At 32.5% G+C, this 20,599-nt stretch overlaps 2 protein-coding genes across 4 annotated transcripts in view; one reads left to right on the top strand and one right to left on the bottom strand.

Moving 5' to 3' along the window:
* Window positions 1–1,673: 1,673 nt before the first annotated feature.
* On the bottom strand, window positions 1,674–18,116 carry LOC143045320 (glutamate-rich WD repeat-containing protein 1-like). Its single transcript, XM_076217758.1, has 6 exons — window positions 17,868–18,116; window positions 8,416–8,705; window positions 7,010–7,220; window positions 5,426–5,568; window positions 4,466–4,663; window positions 1,674–1,999 (listed from the first exon to the last, which is right to left on the bottom strand). The coding sequence occupies exons 1-6, from the start codon at window positions 18,085–18,087 to the stop codon at window positions 1,700–1,702; spliced, it is 1,362 nt and encodes a 453-aa protein (XP_076073873.1). The 5' UTR covers window positions 18,088–18,116; the 3' UTR covers window positions 1,674–1,699.
* Window positions 18,102–20,599, top strand: part of LOC143045319 (uncharacterized) — a 37,302-nt gene continuing 34,804 nt past the window's right edge. Inside the window, exon 1 of one of the 3 annotated variants that reach the window (XM_076217757.1) lies at window positions 18,102–18,205. In XM_076217757.1, the coding sequence (XP_076073872.1) occupies window positions 18,180–18,205 (26 nt within the window). In that variant the 5' untranslated portion in view covers window positions 18,102–18,179. The remainder of the gene's footprint in view (window positions 18,206–20,599) is intronic. The other 2 variants (XM_076217754.1, XM_076217755.1) reach the window with 2 other exon arrangements.

Below are 20,599 nucleotides of genomic sequence, written 5' to 3'. Positions count from 1 at the left end.
TAATCAAATATTATAAGCAATATGTCAACTATAGTTTGTGTATGGAATTGTAGTGCTGTGTATGTCTGTCTGGCATGGTTAATCTCACCTTGACCTCATTTTCATTTTAAGTTTAAGTGATACTTATCATTGCTTATACAGTGTTCTCCCCAGAAATTTTGGATAGCATCACATTTTGCGTTAAAAAAAATAACTGTATTTTTTTAATGTCATTTGTCGTGTCGCGTTGCTGCTCTATTTCCTTTATATGTTTTAGTTTATATTGTTCAATTCATAACTGAGAATACAATTAAACTATAACAACAAAAACAGTTGTTTCAGTTTATGTTTTCTTTATTCATTTATAGTTACAGAATTATTTTTTTCCTCTTGTGCCAAATAAAAATAAATATGTGCTTTCAGTTACCCAACAATAAGTCAAATGAATGAATGGTTCATTATAGTGCAACCTGTATACAAAACTAAATATCTAGTACACAAAATTAACTATTTTTTTACAGACTTAAGTAATAATTGATGCAATCTATACTTTATTGTTGTTTTAACATGGATAGGCATTATATTCGTGATTAGCGTTAGTGAGGGGTAACAATTAACGAATAAAATGCCTACCCATGTTAAAACTACAATAAAGTATAACTTGCATCAATTATTTCGATTCTGATTAAGACTACAATAAGGTATAACTTGTATCAATTATTTTGATTCTGATTAGGACATCTAAGGTAATTTTAATGTCTGATGTGGATAAGTAAAGAGAGTTTGTGTAGGCTCTTCCATGAACCTCCCTTTTTTGTTTATAAATAAGCAAACGACTGGCAATGTGATTTTTCAGAGGGATGAGTTTTAAACAGCCAGCAAGAACGGTTGTGATATCTAGGTCAAATATGTCAATTTTGAATTGCAACACATTACAGCCATGATGAATGAATAAGAAAAAAAACATGAGAATGGAAACTGAAAGTGACTATACCTTAATGTAAAAGTAGCTTAGTCACTACAACTCAACATAAATGCCAATTATAAAAACCTTCACGTCAATAGTAGCTAGAAATCTTTTGACAAAAAATTAGTGTTTATAAATTTCAAAATATTAGCAAACAGGAAGTGGATATACGGCAGATGTTAATATTGCTAGTTTGCTACAACTCAACATTATTAAGCTGCAGATCAAATATGAAGTCATTCCATTGAACAACAGCAGAGAAATCTTTGACATAATTTTACTTGTACAATGAGAGATATAAAATTTAAAACTATTGGTAAGTAAGAAGTGGATAATTGGCAGATCAAAAAATTGCTTACTTGTTACAACTCAACATTATAAAGCTGCAGACCAAATATTATCAAAGAAGCTGATAAATTTGAAACAAAAGATTTCTTTAGGATGGACAGACAGTCATTTTTTGACAGTCGAAGGCGGTCAAGCAATTACAATGCATTATTCATTTAGATTTTTCTTCTTCTGAACTATTGTCAATATCCAATTAGATCCATCAATACAAAATATAGGCACTAGATTGCTCATTTCATTATTATTCATTGGATTGTCTCAAGTACATCCACACCATACACTTTATCTGTTATAAATATTATTGTATGAGCTTGAAAATGAACATTAATATATATTTATTTCGTATTTTAAATGATCAAGGCATATAATAATAGACTACTTTATCACATTGAAATTATTTAATGATCACACACTTATCGTCCTAAAGATATTAAAACCACTATGTGCCGTACTAACAATAACACCAGGTAATTGTTTGTGCCAGTGTAATTCTTTAATGTCTGTCTGTCCTTGGTGAATAAATAATAACTGTGGAGGAACATCTGGTTCCCCTTCACCTTCAGTGTCTTTTTCTACTGACAAATCCCATATTGTTATTTGGTTATCGGAACCAGATGCAGCAAACACAGAACTATCATAAGGATTCCATTCTATAGATGTTATAGGTGCTGTGTGATGTTTGAATGATGCTGCTGCTTTACCCTTCTGCAAACAGAAAATAAGAATCACTTACATTTTATTTTACGCATTATAATTACAATTAAGGTATGAATAGCGGTAAATTTTGGTAAACTAGCAGATATAATTGTCTAATCTGCAACAATATTGTATTTTCACTTGTGGTAAATTTGTCCACTTTATTTAAAACCACATAAATATTGCATTTTGATGTCATAATTTAATAGTGATTGTACCATGATGCCAGAAGGTTATTTAGAGACAGATCTAGGATCATTCTTGGACAAAATACATCTGAATACCTAAAAGTGTAAATATGTTTATAGTGGCAGAAGTGTGATTTAAGCATGCTGCTCAATGTCAGGAGGCAACTTATCTCTCTGTGAGAAAAGTTTGTATTTGATTTTTTTTTTAATTTGGTATAAAATGTAACAATGAAGATAAAAAATTTCAGTATCCTTGTTTATAAATAAATAGCACATCTCTCAGATCTTGTTTTTTTAATATTAATGGCATCTTCTGATCATGGTGTCCATTAGTTTGTTATTTTGTTCATTCCCCTGTCAACATATTGTATACACAATTTCACATAAATAAGTATAGCTGTAGCCTGTAAGCGAATAATACTACTGGTAATTAAACCTAAGGAGTCCTCATGGGTATAAGATTTTCAGAAAAAAATTAAACATTATTTTTTCATTACAAATTTTATTTATTACCTTCAGTAGTTGTTACTTTATCATATGGTACAAAAATCATTCCAAAAAAATCAATTCGTGTTGGCCCTAGATGACTTTTAAAACATGTAAAATGTAGATATCATTGAAAAAGCTCCAAATTATCTCCCTTTGGTGCAAAAATGCCATTTTGTGGTGTTAAAATTTAAATATCTTTTTTAAATCATTGGTGACCTATATTTTTTATTGTTGTTTTCGAATGTGTTGTACATAAACTAAATAGTTGTAAAATTTAAGCAATTTCTGTAATTTAGTTCTTTTTTTATTTCCGATATTACCGCTATTTCTCCTATTAATTCAACAGAAAAAAAGAACATTAACAAAAATGTATGCTTCTTTCGAAGGCAGATTATGAGCGTAAATGAACGGTGACCCCCATTTTTTTATTTCATTTTTCTATTAAGTATAAGATAAAGTTCATTTATAGAAAAATAGAGAAATCCTATATCAAATAAAACAAGTGAAACTGCGAGCTACTGCTCACTGATGATACCCCCGCCGCAAGTGGATAATATTAATTGTGTAAAAATATGCAAGTGTTTGGTAAACAGGAAGTTGTTGAGTGGTGAATCTGAAAACGCATCACAAGGTATAGCTGACTTATATTTACCCTTAAACCAAATTTCAGAAATCCTTGTATTGTAGTTCCTGAGAAAAATGTGACGAAAAATATTCAACTTGGCTATCATGTGTAAAATCAAACAAGTGTTCGGTAAACAGGAAGTTGTTGAGTGATGAATCTGAAAACGCATCACACGGTATAGCTGACTTATATCAAGCCTGAAACCAAATTTCAGAAATCCTGGTAGTGTAGTTCCTGAGAAAAATGTGACGAAAAATATTCATGGGACAGACAGACTGACTGACAGACTTGACGGACTGATGGACTGACGGAAGGACAGACAGAGGTAAAACAGTATACCCCCCTTTTTTTCAAAGCAGGGGTATAAAAATTAATTTAGACCCGCAAGCCTCCTTAATCTAACAACATTAAAGCATATCCTATCCTCCTGACCACTGGATTAATATAAACCTTTTACAGAGTCCCCAATTCTTAATTGTTTCATCAACAAATGGAAGTTTTTAACAACCTTGACTGGCTATAGAGCCCTTGCACAATCGGTAATTGTATCATGCACTTCCTAAGTACTTATTATATTTACATGAGTTTTCTCTTTTCAAGGTACACATTTTTTTTTGTTATGAAACAATTTTTTGTAGTTTTGTGGTTCATTCAAACCAAGGAATAGGATACACAAGAAATGTTCTTGCATTATCAAGTCTATGGTAATATGTAGAATCAGACTATCAATGTTTGGTTTTTTTTTGCAAAATTTTCACATGCATGTTTGCCAACAATTTGATCAAGGGAGATAATTGTTTCTGTCAATACTTGGTCAGGGGAGATAATTTACACTGACAATTTGGTCAAGGGAGATAATTTACTCTTTAGTTGGCAAGTCCTTCTTTTCAATTGTACAAACATGCACCATGATTTATTTTTTATCTTGCTTATTCTTTTGTAGTAATCCTTGAAATTTTTAATCTCAAAAATTTAACCAATGAAAAAGAATATACAAGAAACTACATTAATTTCAGAATGTGATATTTTTAAATCATTTCATCATATATGAATATTTAAAGATTATTTTTTTTGTGTGTCTAGTAAAGATTATTCAGTCCTGTAAATGTTCCATTTTTTCCTGGAACAAATAACTAGTGAATTTTAGAAGACCTTGAGAACCACTGCCATTACCTGAAACTGTCTCAGGTCCCAGACTTTAATAACACCATCATCACCCCCTGAAGCTATGAATGGTTCGTTCCTATTCCAGTGTAGAACATTTACATCCCTGTCATGAGCTTCTTCCGCTGTCAGCATACATGCCTTATTAGGAGCAGCTCTCGCATCCCATATTCTGATTGATCTGTCTACAGAACAGGAGGCAAAAACCTATAAATAAACATGTAAGGGATATACCATCATATCTAATCATGTCTTACTGTTGCTTGAAATCAGTTTAAAAATGTCCTCTTATTCTAAGATTTATTTTTATTTTATCTGCATGTGGTTTGTTTGATTTCATTTCTTTATAATGACAACAAATCTATTTGTTTTCATCTAAATTTCTAATGTGACATCACAATAAAAATAAAAAATTTCCAAATTAGGATATGCACCAAATAATATTTATACAAATGTATTTATTGTTATTGTTATAATGTGATATTCATTTCATTGGAATAATTTATTCTATTGTTGATATTTATTGCCTGACTATATTTATTAAAGTTATCTCTTTGAGAATCATCTCCATTGTGTTTTAACTTTAACCCACATTTTAAATTGTATCGAGCGCCCAACCAGGTTGGTTACAAAATTATCTAAAATTCATAAGAGAAACAGATTTTGAAACATTAAATATCATGCAATAAAATATTTCTCCACTTTTGACAATGTAATACATGTATAAGAAAAAACACTCAGCAAGCCCCATTTTCAGGTTTTTTAAATTCAACATTCTTATAAATACACTACACTATAATGACTTATAACTACAATACACTATAATGACTTATAACTACACTACACTATAATGATAATGACTTCAAAAAGTCATTTGTTTTAGCTTACGACCTAATTTGGTGTGTCATCTTCTGGCCATTGTAAGAAATGACACTTTTAACTAAAGATAAAATACATGTAAATATTTACATTATTTTCATTAGGAGACCACTGTATATCTTCAACCGAAGAGGTGTGTCCACTGTAAGGTCTCTGGTCTACATGCCAAGCTCCTCCTTCCTTTGGGGTCCACAAATGAATGTTCTTTTTACAATCACCAGTAAGTAGTCTTCCTATAAGTATGTACAATTAAATAAAAAAATTATCAAATGTCCATTAATTATAGCTTAGCATATTTTGTGATTTAGTATACATATCATTACAGTTAGAAAAGATATTTTTTGTGATTCAGTTTACACTACAATTAGAAAAATTCAGATAAATAAAAAATAATATTCACTAATTTGTTAATTGATCACAAATGTAATATCAAAATGAACAGTTCCTCTTTATATCTAGGGCTAATTGAAGGAGTTACATAACTGAATATTGTGGTAACTCAACCATGTTTTGCATTAGGTCTGCAGTTGTTATGTTTCAAAAATAACTCTATAAAAATTGACTATGGTTTAGATGTATGTATAATTATTTTATTTTATACAAAAGCTTTAATGTTTTTTGTTAAATTATTGAAACTGTAAAACATTAAATAATTCAAATTCTGCTTTGACTACAGCCTATATAGGCTAGGGTATCTTTCGTGTTTCCTTCTTTGGATGAATATTTATTCATATAGATTGGACCGTTGGTTTTCCTGTTTGAAGGGTTTTATTACTTTTTTGGGGCCTTTATACTGTGAAAGTACTTTTGTTCGTGGGGTATAAATTTCCGTGGTTTTCATGAATAACTTTATCCACGAATTTAAGTGTCCAACGGAATAAAACAACTGTTGTCGAAATCAAGACTTGGAAAGATACCCATGTAGGTTTGACTACTGATATGATCTAGAAAATATATTGAATATCGCCAAACTGAGAATACTACAATAGTAGTCACAGAGCAAATGCACTATAAACTGCAACTGCAGGTAGGGTTATACCAATTAAATCTTTAAAAACTTGATCTGGCCTACTTTTGATCTTTTAATTATCATAAAAAAAGTTTGGTTATTGATATTCTATGATAAAGTGTTCATTTTATATCCTCATAATTCTCGTACGTATGTGAAATAATAACTTCATGCTGGGCTTGATTTTGATAAGAATTATTTTACAATTCCAGATATGTTTATAGCATTTGTTTATGTAACTGTTTTCTTTAGGTGACATGTTTATGGCCTTATTAACACCTTTGATGGTCTTTAATCTGTTGATCACTCTATATTAGTTAATAAGTGTGATAACTACGCACGGGTCAATGTTTACTTTTCAATTTCCTTCAATCTAGAAAATTGTAACCTTCGTTTCTAATGGCTTCAATTTTACAATTTTTATTTTTTTACGAAAACTTAAATCCACGAATTTCAAAACCCACGAACATGTAAATGTTGCTCAAACCACGAAAATTGATACTCACGAATTAAAGTACTTTCACAGTAGCTTGTTGTTCGGTGTGAGCTAAGGCTCTGTGTTGAAGACTGTACTTTGACCTATAATGGTTTACATTTACAAATTGTGACTTGTATGAAGAGTTGTCTTATTTGCACTCATACCACATAATCTTATATCTACTTACCTTCCATAAGAGGTGACCAATCAACAGCAAATCCCTCGACCTGATGGCCTTTGAATGTATATATAGGAGCTGGAGATTCTTCATTTCGTATGTAAACTGACATGATATTAGAGTCATTAACAGCATGAAGTGGCCGGGTCAAATCCCAGATATACACTTTACCATTCTCTGACCAAGTAGCTGCTATACTCTTTTGACCAATTGTTGTTACCTATAATCCAAGAAAAATATCTTTTAATGTATAACTGATAAATAATTTTCCTTAAAGCATTGATGAGACAGTATCACTCACCAGGTATCATATATAAAATACTGAAACAAAAACATAAAACATGTATTTACTCCATAAAGGGAGATAACACAGACAGTTTAGTTTATTCTATCTTCAGTTCTCTGAGTCAAAGAATTGTGGGTTTTTATTTTAGCATAATCTTACAGAATAGGAGAAATTCACATAACCAATAGCTTTAAAACAATTTTAGCATTACTTAGACATTTACTTTATACCATATATAGAAAGCACGATATAAAATAACAGTAAATTTTTGCAAAGTTTTATTTTTTTGTTCTGATACTTCAAGTGTTTTGTTGATAAATAAACATGTGAGAAAGTGAAAAAACACAACAAATATTTTTTTTTTAAAAAGCTTTGAAATGTACACAAATAATAGGCCACAACTAATTTTGACAAAATCCTGAGGATGCCTGGATGGTAACCACATTTACATGTAAGTATAGGAAACATAGACCACAGGCAATGACCATGATGACAGGGTTCAACAAACTAAACATTATGTATAAAAGTAATACATGTATAGATTATTTGTTATACAACACAGTGTTTAAGAACATAAAATTTAAAAATAAAGCAAAAATAAGACTGTTACTAATTTAGAATTTGTTCAAAAATTGAAATTTAGGCTGATTATCATGATTATGATGTCATAGAAAAAAAGCAGATTTGTAATAAAAAAAAACTATTTCCTTCAAAAAAAGTCCTGATTTTAACACGTCCAAAAAATGTAAAGATTGCCATTTAACTGTAATTAAAATTGAAACCTTGCAAGAAGGGCCATATTTGTTCCTCAAGAACCCCATCCAATACTGATATTTAGAATTATTTTTAAAAATCCTATTAAATTTTGTAAATGAAGAAAAATTTAATTGTGGATTAAAATGGTCAAGAATGTGATTTTTTTTTTATAGAAATTAGAAACTGATGTTCTTTTTCCTGATTAAGAAAGAAGTGATCAATGTATATATGCACTAGAGATTTATATTGTGGATTCAAATCAACATGAATGTGAAAAAGTCTTCATGAAAGTAGAAACTTACATGTATGTTATTTTTCCTGATTAAGAAAGAAGTTATATATGTGCAGTCTAGAGTAAAGATTTATACCCTACCCTTATTCTATTAACAGAACCACTATGTTTTATCGAAGCTGTTTCTAATTCTGGTTTCTTTTCTTCATCGTCCTCTTCCTCCTCATCCTCATCTGATTCATCTTCATTTTCATCTGATTCTTTCTTTTCTTTTGTTGTCCGATGTAAATTTTCCATTTTCATAACTATCACATGATTCAAGTGTCCATGCTCTGACTGAGAACCAGAAGCACAATAACATGTTAATGGGAAGGTCTCTCTTTTGTCTCCTAAAGAATCTGGTAAAATGTCAAAGCTGAGACACGGTGCACCTAGTAAAATATATAAATTGTTTGAGTTTAAAAGTTTGTTTACATGAATCTTGATTTATGAGTGGTCTGTGATAGTTACATGTAGGTCAGGTTGACAAAAATCCACCCTTGATGTGAATGTATATTTTGGCCTCTTTTCCCCAATGGTTGGTTTCATTTCGATTTTTTAAACCGAATTTTTTCTAAAGATTTTCCCACACTTAAAAATTAAAACATAGTTTTAGAATCATAAATGGATATCATACAGACAAGCTCAATTATACTATAGTCTGTTATTTTCTGGTACAATTAAAAAGGCATACATAAAAGTGGATAGGTTAAATTTGACGGCACCAAAATTGCATCTTCAAAAAAGGTTTTTATCACCCAATATTATATATTTTTCTTTAGAAATGGATGTCTGTGACAAACATGTACTTCAATATGATCATTTAAAAAAATCAACATTTTTATAACATTACCTGCAACATTCATGAAATTATTGTATTTTGTACTTTTTTCACTGAATACTTGAGCAACTTATTTGATTGTTTTGTGTAAACTTTAAGCATGTTAAGTATAATTAGCTTTGTTGAAAGATACAATGTATGCAGTATGGCAAATTATAAAAATATGAAATTCAATTTTTAAAAAAGCCTTAATAGTGTGTAGAAATAAGGATTTGTATAATACTGTACAAATTGTTAGAAGATGATTGACCGCTGTCTATTTTGCAAAATGGGTAAAAATTTGGTTCTTGGTGCAATTTGGAAACTATCACGTTACACTTCTTTATTTGAAGGAAAACATTTACAGTAAAAACTTTAAAATAGACATACATGACCTCACAATAGACCCCTTTTGAGTTTGTCCTTCACCGGAAAAAACTCGTCAATTATGCGGGCCTATATGGCGTAATTTAACAGATAGGGGGATCGCTTGTATTCCTGCACTATTAACATTCATCAAGCTTCTTAGTGATCATCATTGTGCAGGACAAACTAGAAATGATGTTTGTTTGGTAGGTACTTAATCACAATTCCCTAATGACAGCAGTGCAAATTGTCAATTATGATGATACAATTTGCCGAATAATTTGTGCAATATAGCATCATAGTTTTTCAACCAATTGCTCAACATGGGAACGGAAGTGACGATGCCCCTAAACGCACATATGATGTTCACTTAAAACTAGAGTTTTTGATGGAAATGCATCAAACTAGAAAGATGTCTATTATTTAGACAGATTTAAACCAACCTATTAAATAGTTATGACGTCTGGCAAGGCTATCTTAAATTTTTTCTGGGATGCCTAAGGCGTCCCAGAAAAAAAATGAAAATAGCCTTGTGTTGTGAACTTACTTATTTATAGAACAAACGTCCGAGCGGGTAAAATCATACATGGGCTTCACAACAAGTATTTGTCTCATTAAACAATTACCACAACTTTATACGGCAGTTACGTTTTTATGCAAACAACATGTAGAAATACAATACTTTATTATAATACACAATAAATATACAACAGTTTATTCACACAGGAATACGCGAATAACTAATAACAAATGAACAACCAACGTTAATGTGTTTGAATTGCCGATCGCGCTATATTTAACAGGGGAAACTACGATCTATAAATAGGGCAAAGTATATATTTAGAACCTGATGCGGAGATCAGTAAAATAATACAGTGTGTAAAATTTATGCTGTTTACCTTTTATAAAATATATATCAAGTCAAATATCAATCTTCTTTTGACGTCAACAATGGGAAAGTGAAAGTACGGGAATAAATATAACATGACGTCGTGTAAATTGTACTTTCACAACACTGCCCCCCCCCCTTTTCAAAAAATCATTTCGCCCTCGAAATTAAAACATTACCTAAATGTACCTTATTTACAGTAAAAAAAAAAAAATAACAATAACGACATGAAAAATAAACAATATGCAAAATTTCTAAATTTCTAAAATCACCTCTTCTGTAAATGCATATTCATAACAATTAAAACATAGCAATATCAACACATTTAAATCATAAAGCAATCAATCATCAACATATAAATATATATTGTTCAAACATTGTCAAATTTATTTATACAGTTTATCAACAGGTGACTTGTACGGAAAGATCACCACACTTTGTATCTTCCTATTTTCTTTTCCCAGTCTTCTCTTCTTCTGTGGCGATGGTTGGATTATTTCCTCTTCTGGCTGTCTCTTCATGGCAAGGACCTTTACAAAATATTTAGGTGGAATAACTCCATCTTCATTTCCAGCACAAAGTATTACATTATTGGCTGAACGGAAAAACTTGAACCCATCTGCTAAAGCTGTCTCTAGATATATAAATATCATTACTTCACAGGATTGTCTCATGCCACTGATGACTCCATTTTCTCCTAGTTCTCCTGCCGCGAAGTGGATATGGTTTCTTCCCATTCTACTTAAACCTGTGTGTTTGATCTTCTCCCAAGAATTATAGGAGGTTCCATGGATAATCATAGAAACTTCCTTGGAATTTAATAATGGTTTTAATTCAAGATCCTCTACGTCAATACTATGTCCTTGGTTTGCTCTGATTTTCATTTTTCCAGTTTCCTTATCTGGCTCCATATAAAATCTCTTCTTGCCGTTTGTTTCCACAATTCGTTTTACATCTTCATGGTTATAATCCCGTAGATTGTTTTGCCTTTTTAGAATTTCATCAACATAAAGAAAACCTCCTGGCATCATTTTATATCCCTGTCTTTCTGCATCATGTCTTAAAATAAATGATAGTGCCTTTGATAGATGGATGTCTGACTTTTCTCCCCATGATCTTTGCTGTCTCCTGTCTCTTCTATTTTGTCCTTGATCTTGCTGGTAACTATCATTGTAGTTAAAAAAACCTTGATATCGTTGACTTCTGTCATATATATCTCTTCTATCATCATTACTCTGATGCTGTTGACCTCTGTCTTGATTGTGATAGTCATACTGTCTTTTGTTGTACCTATGATGCTTCGGATCTCTCACTTGACCCAGAGAGTTGTCCAATTTTTCATTAAATCCTTGTCGTTGTTGACCTTTTCCTCTGTTGTAGTGTTGAGGTCTGTAATCTTGTTCACGTTGGTTTGTATAGTACAAAACTTGACCTTGGTCTTGTTGTGCATCCCATTCCATAGTTTGATTATCAAGAACTTGTTGGTCCATATCAATTCCTTGGGGACCTTCGACGGTTGTACTTTGTACTTCATTTGACTGATCTTTTGATGCAGCATCAGTAAAAGAACCAATAGTATACTGTATGCAGTATTTAGGAAGGGTTTTATCTGGACTTGGATCCCAGGTATGATCCTTTTTGTCTTTTGGTCTCAATCTATCTTGCCTGTCTGAGCTAGAATCTCTCATATGATTATCATGGTTATTGTCTTTAGGTCTTGCTCTGTCATTTGAATTGATATAACTATGTGCCTCTGTCATATCGTCCAGGTGTTTTACATTTGGTTTCTGGTTGTTTAGAGCTTTAGCAAATTCACTTCTTTGTGGTCTCTCTTCTTGGTTATTTTGTCTGTTTTCTTGTCTATAGTTGTCTCGGTTATTCGCCTGATTAACTTGTCTGTCACTACCTCTGTTGTACAGTCCACTATAACTGCCTTGGTTATTCCACTGATTACCTTGTCTATTACTGCCTCTGTTGTAATGTCCTTTACCACCTCTGGCTCTTCCTTTATCACTTCTTTGATAACTGTTCCCCTCTTCTTTCAAAGATCCACCTTGCTGGTTCGCATCCGTCCTTTGTCCACTGTGGTACTTCAACAGTCTGTTGCTTTCTCTTCTCTTTACTATACATGGATACCAAATGTCTTTTATTTGAAATCCACGTTTTGTATTTACCGTGATGTCCAGTTCATCAATAATATCACAACCAAGAAGCAAATCGTCATTCAAGGGTGCTACGTATACTGGCCAAGTAAAACGCAGTGGCCCTAAACTCATTTCTATCTCTGTAATACCAGTTGCTGACATCTTTTTCCCCTCTTCAGCTACTAACAACCCACGCGTTGCTGTCTTCAACTCAAGATGATGTTCTTTTGCAAGGTTCCTATAAACCTTTTCACTGAGCACAGTGACCTCAGCACCTGTGTCAATTACCGCTTTTAACTCATACTCATTTATTCTAACAGACGTTTGAATATCTGATGATTCAACTCTGTTAATACATACACTATTTTCTCCATCAACACTATCATCAGAAGATTCGTTGTCTTCAAAGTGTTTCTCTGGTAAAATTCCGGAAGTTAAAGCAATAGTTTTCTCATTCATATCATCTCTATACTGATTCACAGCATCAACTCTGGACAAAACTGGTTTTTCAATATGTTTATTCTTGCTACATTGGTCTGATTTCTTACTGATAATTTTAACATCACTGCTTGAAGGGCCTAAACCTTCAGTAGTTTCAATCTCCTCCCTTGGAATAGATTGTTGTCTTTTCTCAATAATTACTTCATTACTTTTTGGGGCTATGGCTTGGCCTACAGGTACAGCCCTTTCTAGTTTAAAGGATCGAAAGGTGTTTTGACTGGTGCATATGCATCTCTTTGTTGGTTTTCTCCATAATGGCTATTTCTCTTTGGTTCCCATTTATCTTGTTTTGATGGACAATTACGTCTGTAATGACCAATGCCATTGCAATTATAACACCTATTGTTATTACTCTCCGTTTTCTTTGCGTAATTGGACTGCTGGTAATTATTACTGTTAGTACTTGGCAAACTAGGCATTTTTTATTTAAATTAGCCATTCCCTCAATAATAGAATCTTTGAGTTCTCTGCCAAACTGGTTAAGTCTTTCTTCAGTTACGTATTGTTTTTGGTGTAACCTTCTGATATAGTTTTCTTCACACTGGCTATCGAACTGTACTTCTCGTATTGAAGTTTTACGGTTTTTACCACTCCTAGATCTACAGCTCTCATGCCACATGACCATATTCAAAGCTTCATCAATAGATTTTGGCTGCTTGCTTATAACATCATACGTCATATTTTCATCATTAAGACCATAAAGGAAATGTTCAACAGTCAATTCTTCGAATAGCTGAGTCCCTTTAATTTCTGGGTAAGCTTTACTTATCAGGTTTACAACTCTATAAGCAAATTCTTGTAGGCTTTCTTTGTTCTGCTTATTTAGATCTTGAAGTGCTGCTCTGTGTGTTGATGGTAATATATTGTCACCGAACCTCTTCCTCAGCTCAACAAACAAACTAAAAATATCTGTCTGTACTGCATTTGGAAGCCTTGAAGCAAAGTTTAAAGCTTCATTTTGCAAACATAATAACAGCTGTGTTGCTTGCTTCTGATTGTCCCAAGCGTAACTTCTTGAAATGATCTGGAATTGACACCAAAATGATTCCCATTCAGTTTTGCCATTACAAAAAGGAAGTCTATGTTGTGGTTCATTTGATGACATACGACTCATATTTGATACCTTGGAATATGCATTTTCTGGACAACGAGGTCTCTCATATCTCGAGTACATATTATCAGCAGTTGCTCTTGAATATTCTGTTCCTCTAACTGGTTGTATAGTTTCTGACGGAACATATGTCTGAGGTTCAGCATAATTACTTTTGGTATGTGTATAATCAGGCATATTTCTAAGTAATTCTGAATGTCTTGTGGTACCCCATAATCTTTTATGATGCGTACTATCAGAATTTTGAGATGACAACTGTCTATGATCAGGATAAGTATCAACATACTGATATCTGCCCACTTCAGAATAGTCCATTCTCTGCTGTTCATGTCTATTCATTTCACATCTCTCCCTTTCAACAGTGCTGTGAGTGCTTTGATGTTCTCTATTGCTTTGACCAGATGTTCTGTTTAATTCCCGTCGTTCAGAGTGATCAGTACTCCAAATACTTGGATTTTCCCTCATGTCCGAGTGATCAGTATTCCATGCACTTTGATATGCATCTTTGTTATCAGAGTGACCAGTACTCCAAGTTCTTTGATATGTTTCTCTATTTTCAGATGGAACAGTATACTCTGTACTTTGATTATTTGGTCGCCTATTGTCAGTATGTAAGGTACTTTGATGAGCCTCTCTGTTCATTTCCCATCTAGGAATTGTATCCCCTTGTCTCATTGCGGTTATTTCTTCTTCATTATAACTATCATTATGTCTTGGCAGTACTTTCATCAGTGAAAATTGGTGTATTACCTCCAGAAACACGGGTCATTGTTTCAACTTCATTTGTTGCTGAATTTTGTGGTACGTTTTCTCGATTTGTATTCAATATGTGTGAATCCGATACTGAACCTAAACAATTTCTTGGTTCATATAAATTTTTAGTTCTTTGAACCGTAGGTAACTGACGACTTCTGAGCATCATTCTTATTCAAATGTAAACTATTGCACGAACGTCGAAATTATATATTTAAACACGATACTTAAATCACGGTTTACTAAATATAATTCGCGACTGAAAAATTTCAAACCTAAAAGCTAATACAACCATGACAACCTTGAACGGATTTGAAATATTTATTGAAATACCGAAAACGATCATATACAAAAAAACACACCTTCAAAACCAATAGCTAAATCAGCTATAAAAAGTCTAGAAGTAATGCTAGCCCTACAGTTAAATTTCAAAACCAAAAGCTAAATACGCTTTGAAAAGTTTTTAAACCCTTATAAATCAGCGGAACACGATATTTCAAAACCAAAAGCAAAATACGCTTTGAAAAGTTTTGAAACCCTTACAAATCAGCAGAACACGATATTTCAAAACCAAAAGCAAACACTGCTTTGAAAAGTTTTCAAATTTAAATAACACCAATACGATATTTCAAAACCAAAAGCAAAATACGCTTTGAAAAGTTTTGAAATCAAAATAACGCGAAGTAAAGGGGAAAGGGTCAAAACCAAAAGCCAATGAATGCTTTGAAAAGTTTTGATACGCGGGAAACGCGGGACAAAAGGACAAATTTCATAGACTAAAGCAAAATATGCCCTACAAAGTCTAGAAATTTAGGATCACGGCAGAACTTAAAACCAAAAGCTTACACAGCTTTAAAAAGTTTTAAATTCGGTAAAATATCACGATAAGTTTCCGAACGAAGAAAACAAAACCAAAAGCTAAAAACTGCTTTGAAAAGTTTTGCAATCTTTAAATAACACGAATTTTAAATTAATCCCACGGCTGTCACCAGTTGTTGTGAACTTACTTATTTATAGAACAAACGTCCGAGCGGGTAAAATCATACATGGGCTTCACAACAAGTATTTGTCTCATTAAACAATTACCACAACTTTATACGGCAGTTACGTTTTTATGTAAACAACATGTAGAAATACAATACTTTATTATGATACACAATAAATATACAACACAGTTTATTCACACAGGAATACGCGAATAAATAATAACAAATGAACAACCAACGTTAATGTGTTTGAATTGCCGATCGCGCTATAATTAACAGGGGAAACAACGATCTATAAATAGGGCAAAGTATATATTTCAAACCTGATGCGGATCAGTAAAATAATACAGTGTGTAAAATGTATGCTGTTTACCTTTTATAAAATATATACAGTGTTCCAGCTAGGTTTTCAAAAGGGCAGGGTGCCAATCCTGAAAAAGGGCATTTAACGCGCGATATGATAATATGAAAAGGGCATATTTTAATAAAAGATGTTAATCAAACATTTGTGTTTATTCGTTGAATCACAGGTTATACAAGAACAACATCTTTAGCCCATATAGAACTCTATCTTTCTACTTTTAAGGCTGAAAAACTTGTCAAGCAGCTTGTCACACAAGTTTTTTTATCATTGCTTGGCACAATTGAACTTTATATGCAGTATGTTTTGAAAGGAGATCTGTTTCATACTGTTTCTATGGTCTACCACATTTTACCAGTTTCACCTTTCTACCCCTGCTGTGCTTGATGGCAATACAGCACAAAACAGCTGTGCTCAGTAAATTCACAATTTTAGGATATAAAGCAACAGTGAAAAATAGTATCAAAAATAAAGAATACAGAAAAAGATGACCAAGGCACCCTACCAACACTGCTACTAAGACCCTCTTTAACTTTTCCCATAACTCAAAATAAATACCTAAACATATATATTCTTAAGCAAGAAGTATGGAGACACATTTTAGAATATGTAAATGGGTTACTCAATGCTAGGAAAAAAATCAGATTGAGTTATCTTTCTTTATTCGGGTGTGCTCCTTCTTTGGAGGAATATAAACAGTACGTAAATATGATGTAAATATGATCACAATATGGCGTCCGATTTTGTTATTTTCGTATCAAAAATGAAGGCAGTCAATGACAAATACGTCTGAATTTTCTGTTTATTTTACAGAAAACAAGTAAAACAATGTCTTCAACGAGTTTATAATGGTTTTCCAACTTTCTGTCATTACGTTTCTTCCATGAAACTACGGTTAACATCGCAAATTGTGTCCAAGTTGTTGTATGCACATTTCTTCAAAGATAATTGCCGACTGACCGATTCTATTTGAACGAATTAATGTTGATGATCATTAATGACCCATCCGATAAACGGATTACCTATAACAACAGATTATGACACCAGTTGTAACCATTGATTAGCTTGGGGTGGTAAACAACGTCATAATCTTTTCCCCAGGTAAAATTTAGTAATTAGCGTATCATATCAATACGCAAATTAATATGCAATCGATCTTCAAAAAAGGCAGGGCGCCCTGGAAACTGTAAAAAGGGCACAGGGCGCCACTCGGAAAAGGGCGGGCGCCGCGCCCTCTGAAAACGGCCTAGCTGGAACACTGATATATCAAGTCAAATATCAATCTTCTTATTCTTTGAGGTGTATATCAACTTCACTTTTCAAAACCATATAAACAATTGCTGGGCGGAAGTTGACATCAACAATGGGAAAGTGAAAGTACGGGAATAAATATAACATGACATCGTGTAAATTGTACTTTCACAACACCTTGCCAGAAATCATAATTATTTGGACTAAAACCAACCCAGCTCATACAAAAATTGTACTGTGTGTACTTGTCATGCTCACTTGTAAACACCATATAAAGCATTTTCCAGTACAATTAAAACATAATACTTTGATATGAATATATAAGTATGTTCATTTTCAATCACTTTTTAAAAATTAAATTAAATCTTGCACCTGTTTGTGCCTGATGATACATCATGTATGCAGATTCATCACACACTAACTCTTCTCCCTCTTCTAGGGGCTCTCCAGGGAGATACACTTTTTCGTCTTCGTTTTCGTCTTCCATTTCCTCGTCAGCTCCTTCCATTTGACACATTTCCATCTCATCATCGTCTTCGGATTCAGATGTTGCAACAGTTTCATCTTGTTGTTTATCTCCCATTTTGACCATGTAGTTCAATATTTCACTTCCGGGTCGTAAATGATTTTGCGACCAATCAGAGGCGGCCAAAATTGCTGAAGCCTTCGATACACACAAACAATATGGCCGATCAGTTATGGAATGAAAGGTATCACTGATATTCTTATAAAACTTAAGCACATTTCCCCTCTGTGTCCCTTAGTACTGTAAAGATATATGCTCTGTGCCCCTAACACTGTATAGATATATGTGACAGGCATTTTTCAGAATGCACATACTGTAGGTAGATGTTATTATTAAATCAAATTTATAAATGCAAAGCCAAAATCAAAATGACCCGATATTAAAGGTGTTTATCATATATTTAGTACAAAATACAGCAATTTTGTATATCTAATAAAGGTTCTTTTTTCCAGTCTGTATCACCTACCCTGTATCGCATACCCCGTATCGCATAGCTAAACCTGTATCGCATAGCTAAACCTGTATCGCATACCCTGTATCGCATACCTGGCATGACGTCATAATTAAAATGACGTCAATGTTTGACCTATGACGTCCAATTGCTGCATTTTCAGGCTTAGGGAAAAAATGATTTCTATTAAAAAAAAACATCCTATCAATTCAACTAAAATCGATTTTTTTCCAAATAATTATTACCCAGAAACTTGACGAGCGATTTGTAAAAAAAATAGTTCAATAAGATGTAGAAATATCTTAAGTTTTATTGTTTATTTGGTCATAATTTTCGTGAAGTTTGTTTCTGCACAAATGCATTTTTTTACAATTTTAATTTGGTTTTAAAAAATATATAATAAACAGAATAATACATTTGTACATGGCAAAATCCGTATCACCCTCGACCAATATCATCCATCGAGCCTAAAGGCCCTCGGGATGATACGGCATATGATACGGATATTGCCATGTATTATTCTCTATATATTTTGTTCTTGAGACAGTGTAGTCACTGTTCTAACTTGGATAAGTGGTCCTAGTTCCAGGTTTTAATATTCTAAAATTTTTATTTGCAAAAGTGCTCTTGGTTGCATCCTTATGTCCTGATAAATATTAAAAAAGCTATCCTTATGTTTTTCATGTTATTAGACATATTAGTATTAAAAATGCATTTTGTTTATTTCCACTGGAAGGCACATAATATGTAGCTACATTTGTATAGGAAAACATAACTGTACATATCAGTCCAGTATATGTATGTGCACCTACACCTAACTTTGGTAAGCAAATAAGCAAATAACAGTTTTGGTTAAAATATGACATGTTTTAATTTCATGAGGACAGTGTTCTCCCCAGAAATTTTGGATATAGCATCACATTTTGCGTAAATAAAAATAACTGTATTTTTTTTAATTTCGTTTGTCGCGTCGCGTTGATGCTCTATTTCTTTAATATGTTTTAGTTTATATTGTTCAATTCATAACTGAGAATACAATTAAACTATAACCACAAAAACAGTTGTTTCAGTTTATGTTTTCTTTATTCATTTATAGTTACAGAATTATTTTTTTCCTCTTGTGCCAAATAAAAATAAATATGTGGTTTCAGTTACCCAACAATAAGTCAAATGAATGAATGGTTCATTATAGATCAACCTGCATATATACAAAACTAAATATCTATTACACAAAATTAACTATTTTTTATAGTATATCAAGTAAAGATAAAGTAGCAAAAGTAGCAAATAGTCTGTTAAAGCGTAGTTTTCTCTCTTGGTATATTTTTTCTGTCTACTGTCTGTTGTCATTATCGTGAAAATGCGGATTTTTGTCATATCTGGTCCGGTTCCGATCCGTAGTTTACACAAAAATGTGCAATGGCGGCCGTAGAAAAATTTACGAAAATGAGTCCGAGAATAAACATTGTTTGACTAGCTGCGGAACCGTAGCTGTTAGGTCCTTATGCTATTTTTTTACTATTTGCGGACGATCTATGGTCCGCAAATAGTCAAAAAATAGCATAAGGACCTAAGAGCTACGGTTCCGCAGCTATTGTTTGACAAGAGATTGTGAATGAATGAGACGCTTTTAATGCATTAAATGGATTAAACATAAACTTAAGCCAATTATGATAACTTTTTAAAGAAGTATTAAACTTATTTTAGCTCTAAATAAAAATTCTCGCTCTCGTCTTACCGGAAGAGAAAGAAAGTAATTTTTGGAGAGTTGCACAAATAAACGACCTTTTAAAAATAAAATAAAAATCGTTTCAATCTTTGAAGTTTCGTAATACAAAACGTAGATTTCGAATTGTTTTGTGATTGCATTTTTCCATGTCGTAATTGGTTATTGCAGACATGTGGTATTAGTCGTGTCTCAAGTGTCAGCTTGGGATATTCGCATCCAAACAGTTATCACCCTGAGGACAATTAACATCTAGCTATTTAATCTCTTAATTGCCTTTAGTGTCCGACTTAAAGGGATTACAATTAAAGATGATATAATTTTTATGATCATAATCGATAATAGATGAAAGTTCAAAATTGAGGACAAGTAAAATAGCATCTTCAAAATAATTATAGCGT

Source organism: Mytilus galloprovincialis, chromosome 9, assembly GCF_965363235.1.
Source record: "Mytilus galloprovincialis chromosome 9, xbMytGall1.hap1.1, whole genome shotgun sequence".
In the NCBI taxonomy this organism is placed as follows: domain Eukaryota; kingdom Metazoa; phylum Mollusca; class Bivalvia; order Mytilida; family Mytilidae; genus Mytilus; species Mytilus galloprovincialis.
The sequence above is the reverse complement of the archived record's forward strand: the minus strand, read 5'-3'. Positions and strand labels throughout refer to the sequence as shown.

What these genes read in the sequence shown, in the direction of transcription:
- LOC143045320 (XM_076217758.1), bottom strand. Translation starts at nt 18,087, where the DNA reads ATGGTCAAAATGGGAGATAAACAACAAGATGAAACTGTTGCAACATCT. An exon ending in TTGGTCACCTCTTATGGAAG is followed by an intron (nt 5,569 to 7,009) that starts GTAAGTAGATAT and finishes ACATACTTATAG; the next exon opens with GAAGACTACTTACTGGTGAT. An exon ending in GGTCTCCTAATGAAAATAAT is followed by an intron (nt 4,664 to 5,425) that starts GTAAATATTTAC and finishes GTTTATTTATAG; the next exon opens with GTTTTTGCCTCCTGTTCTGT.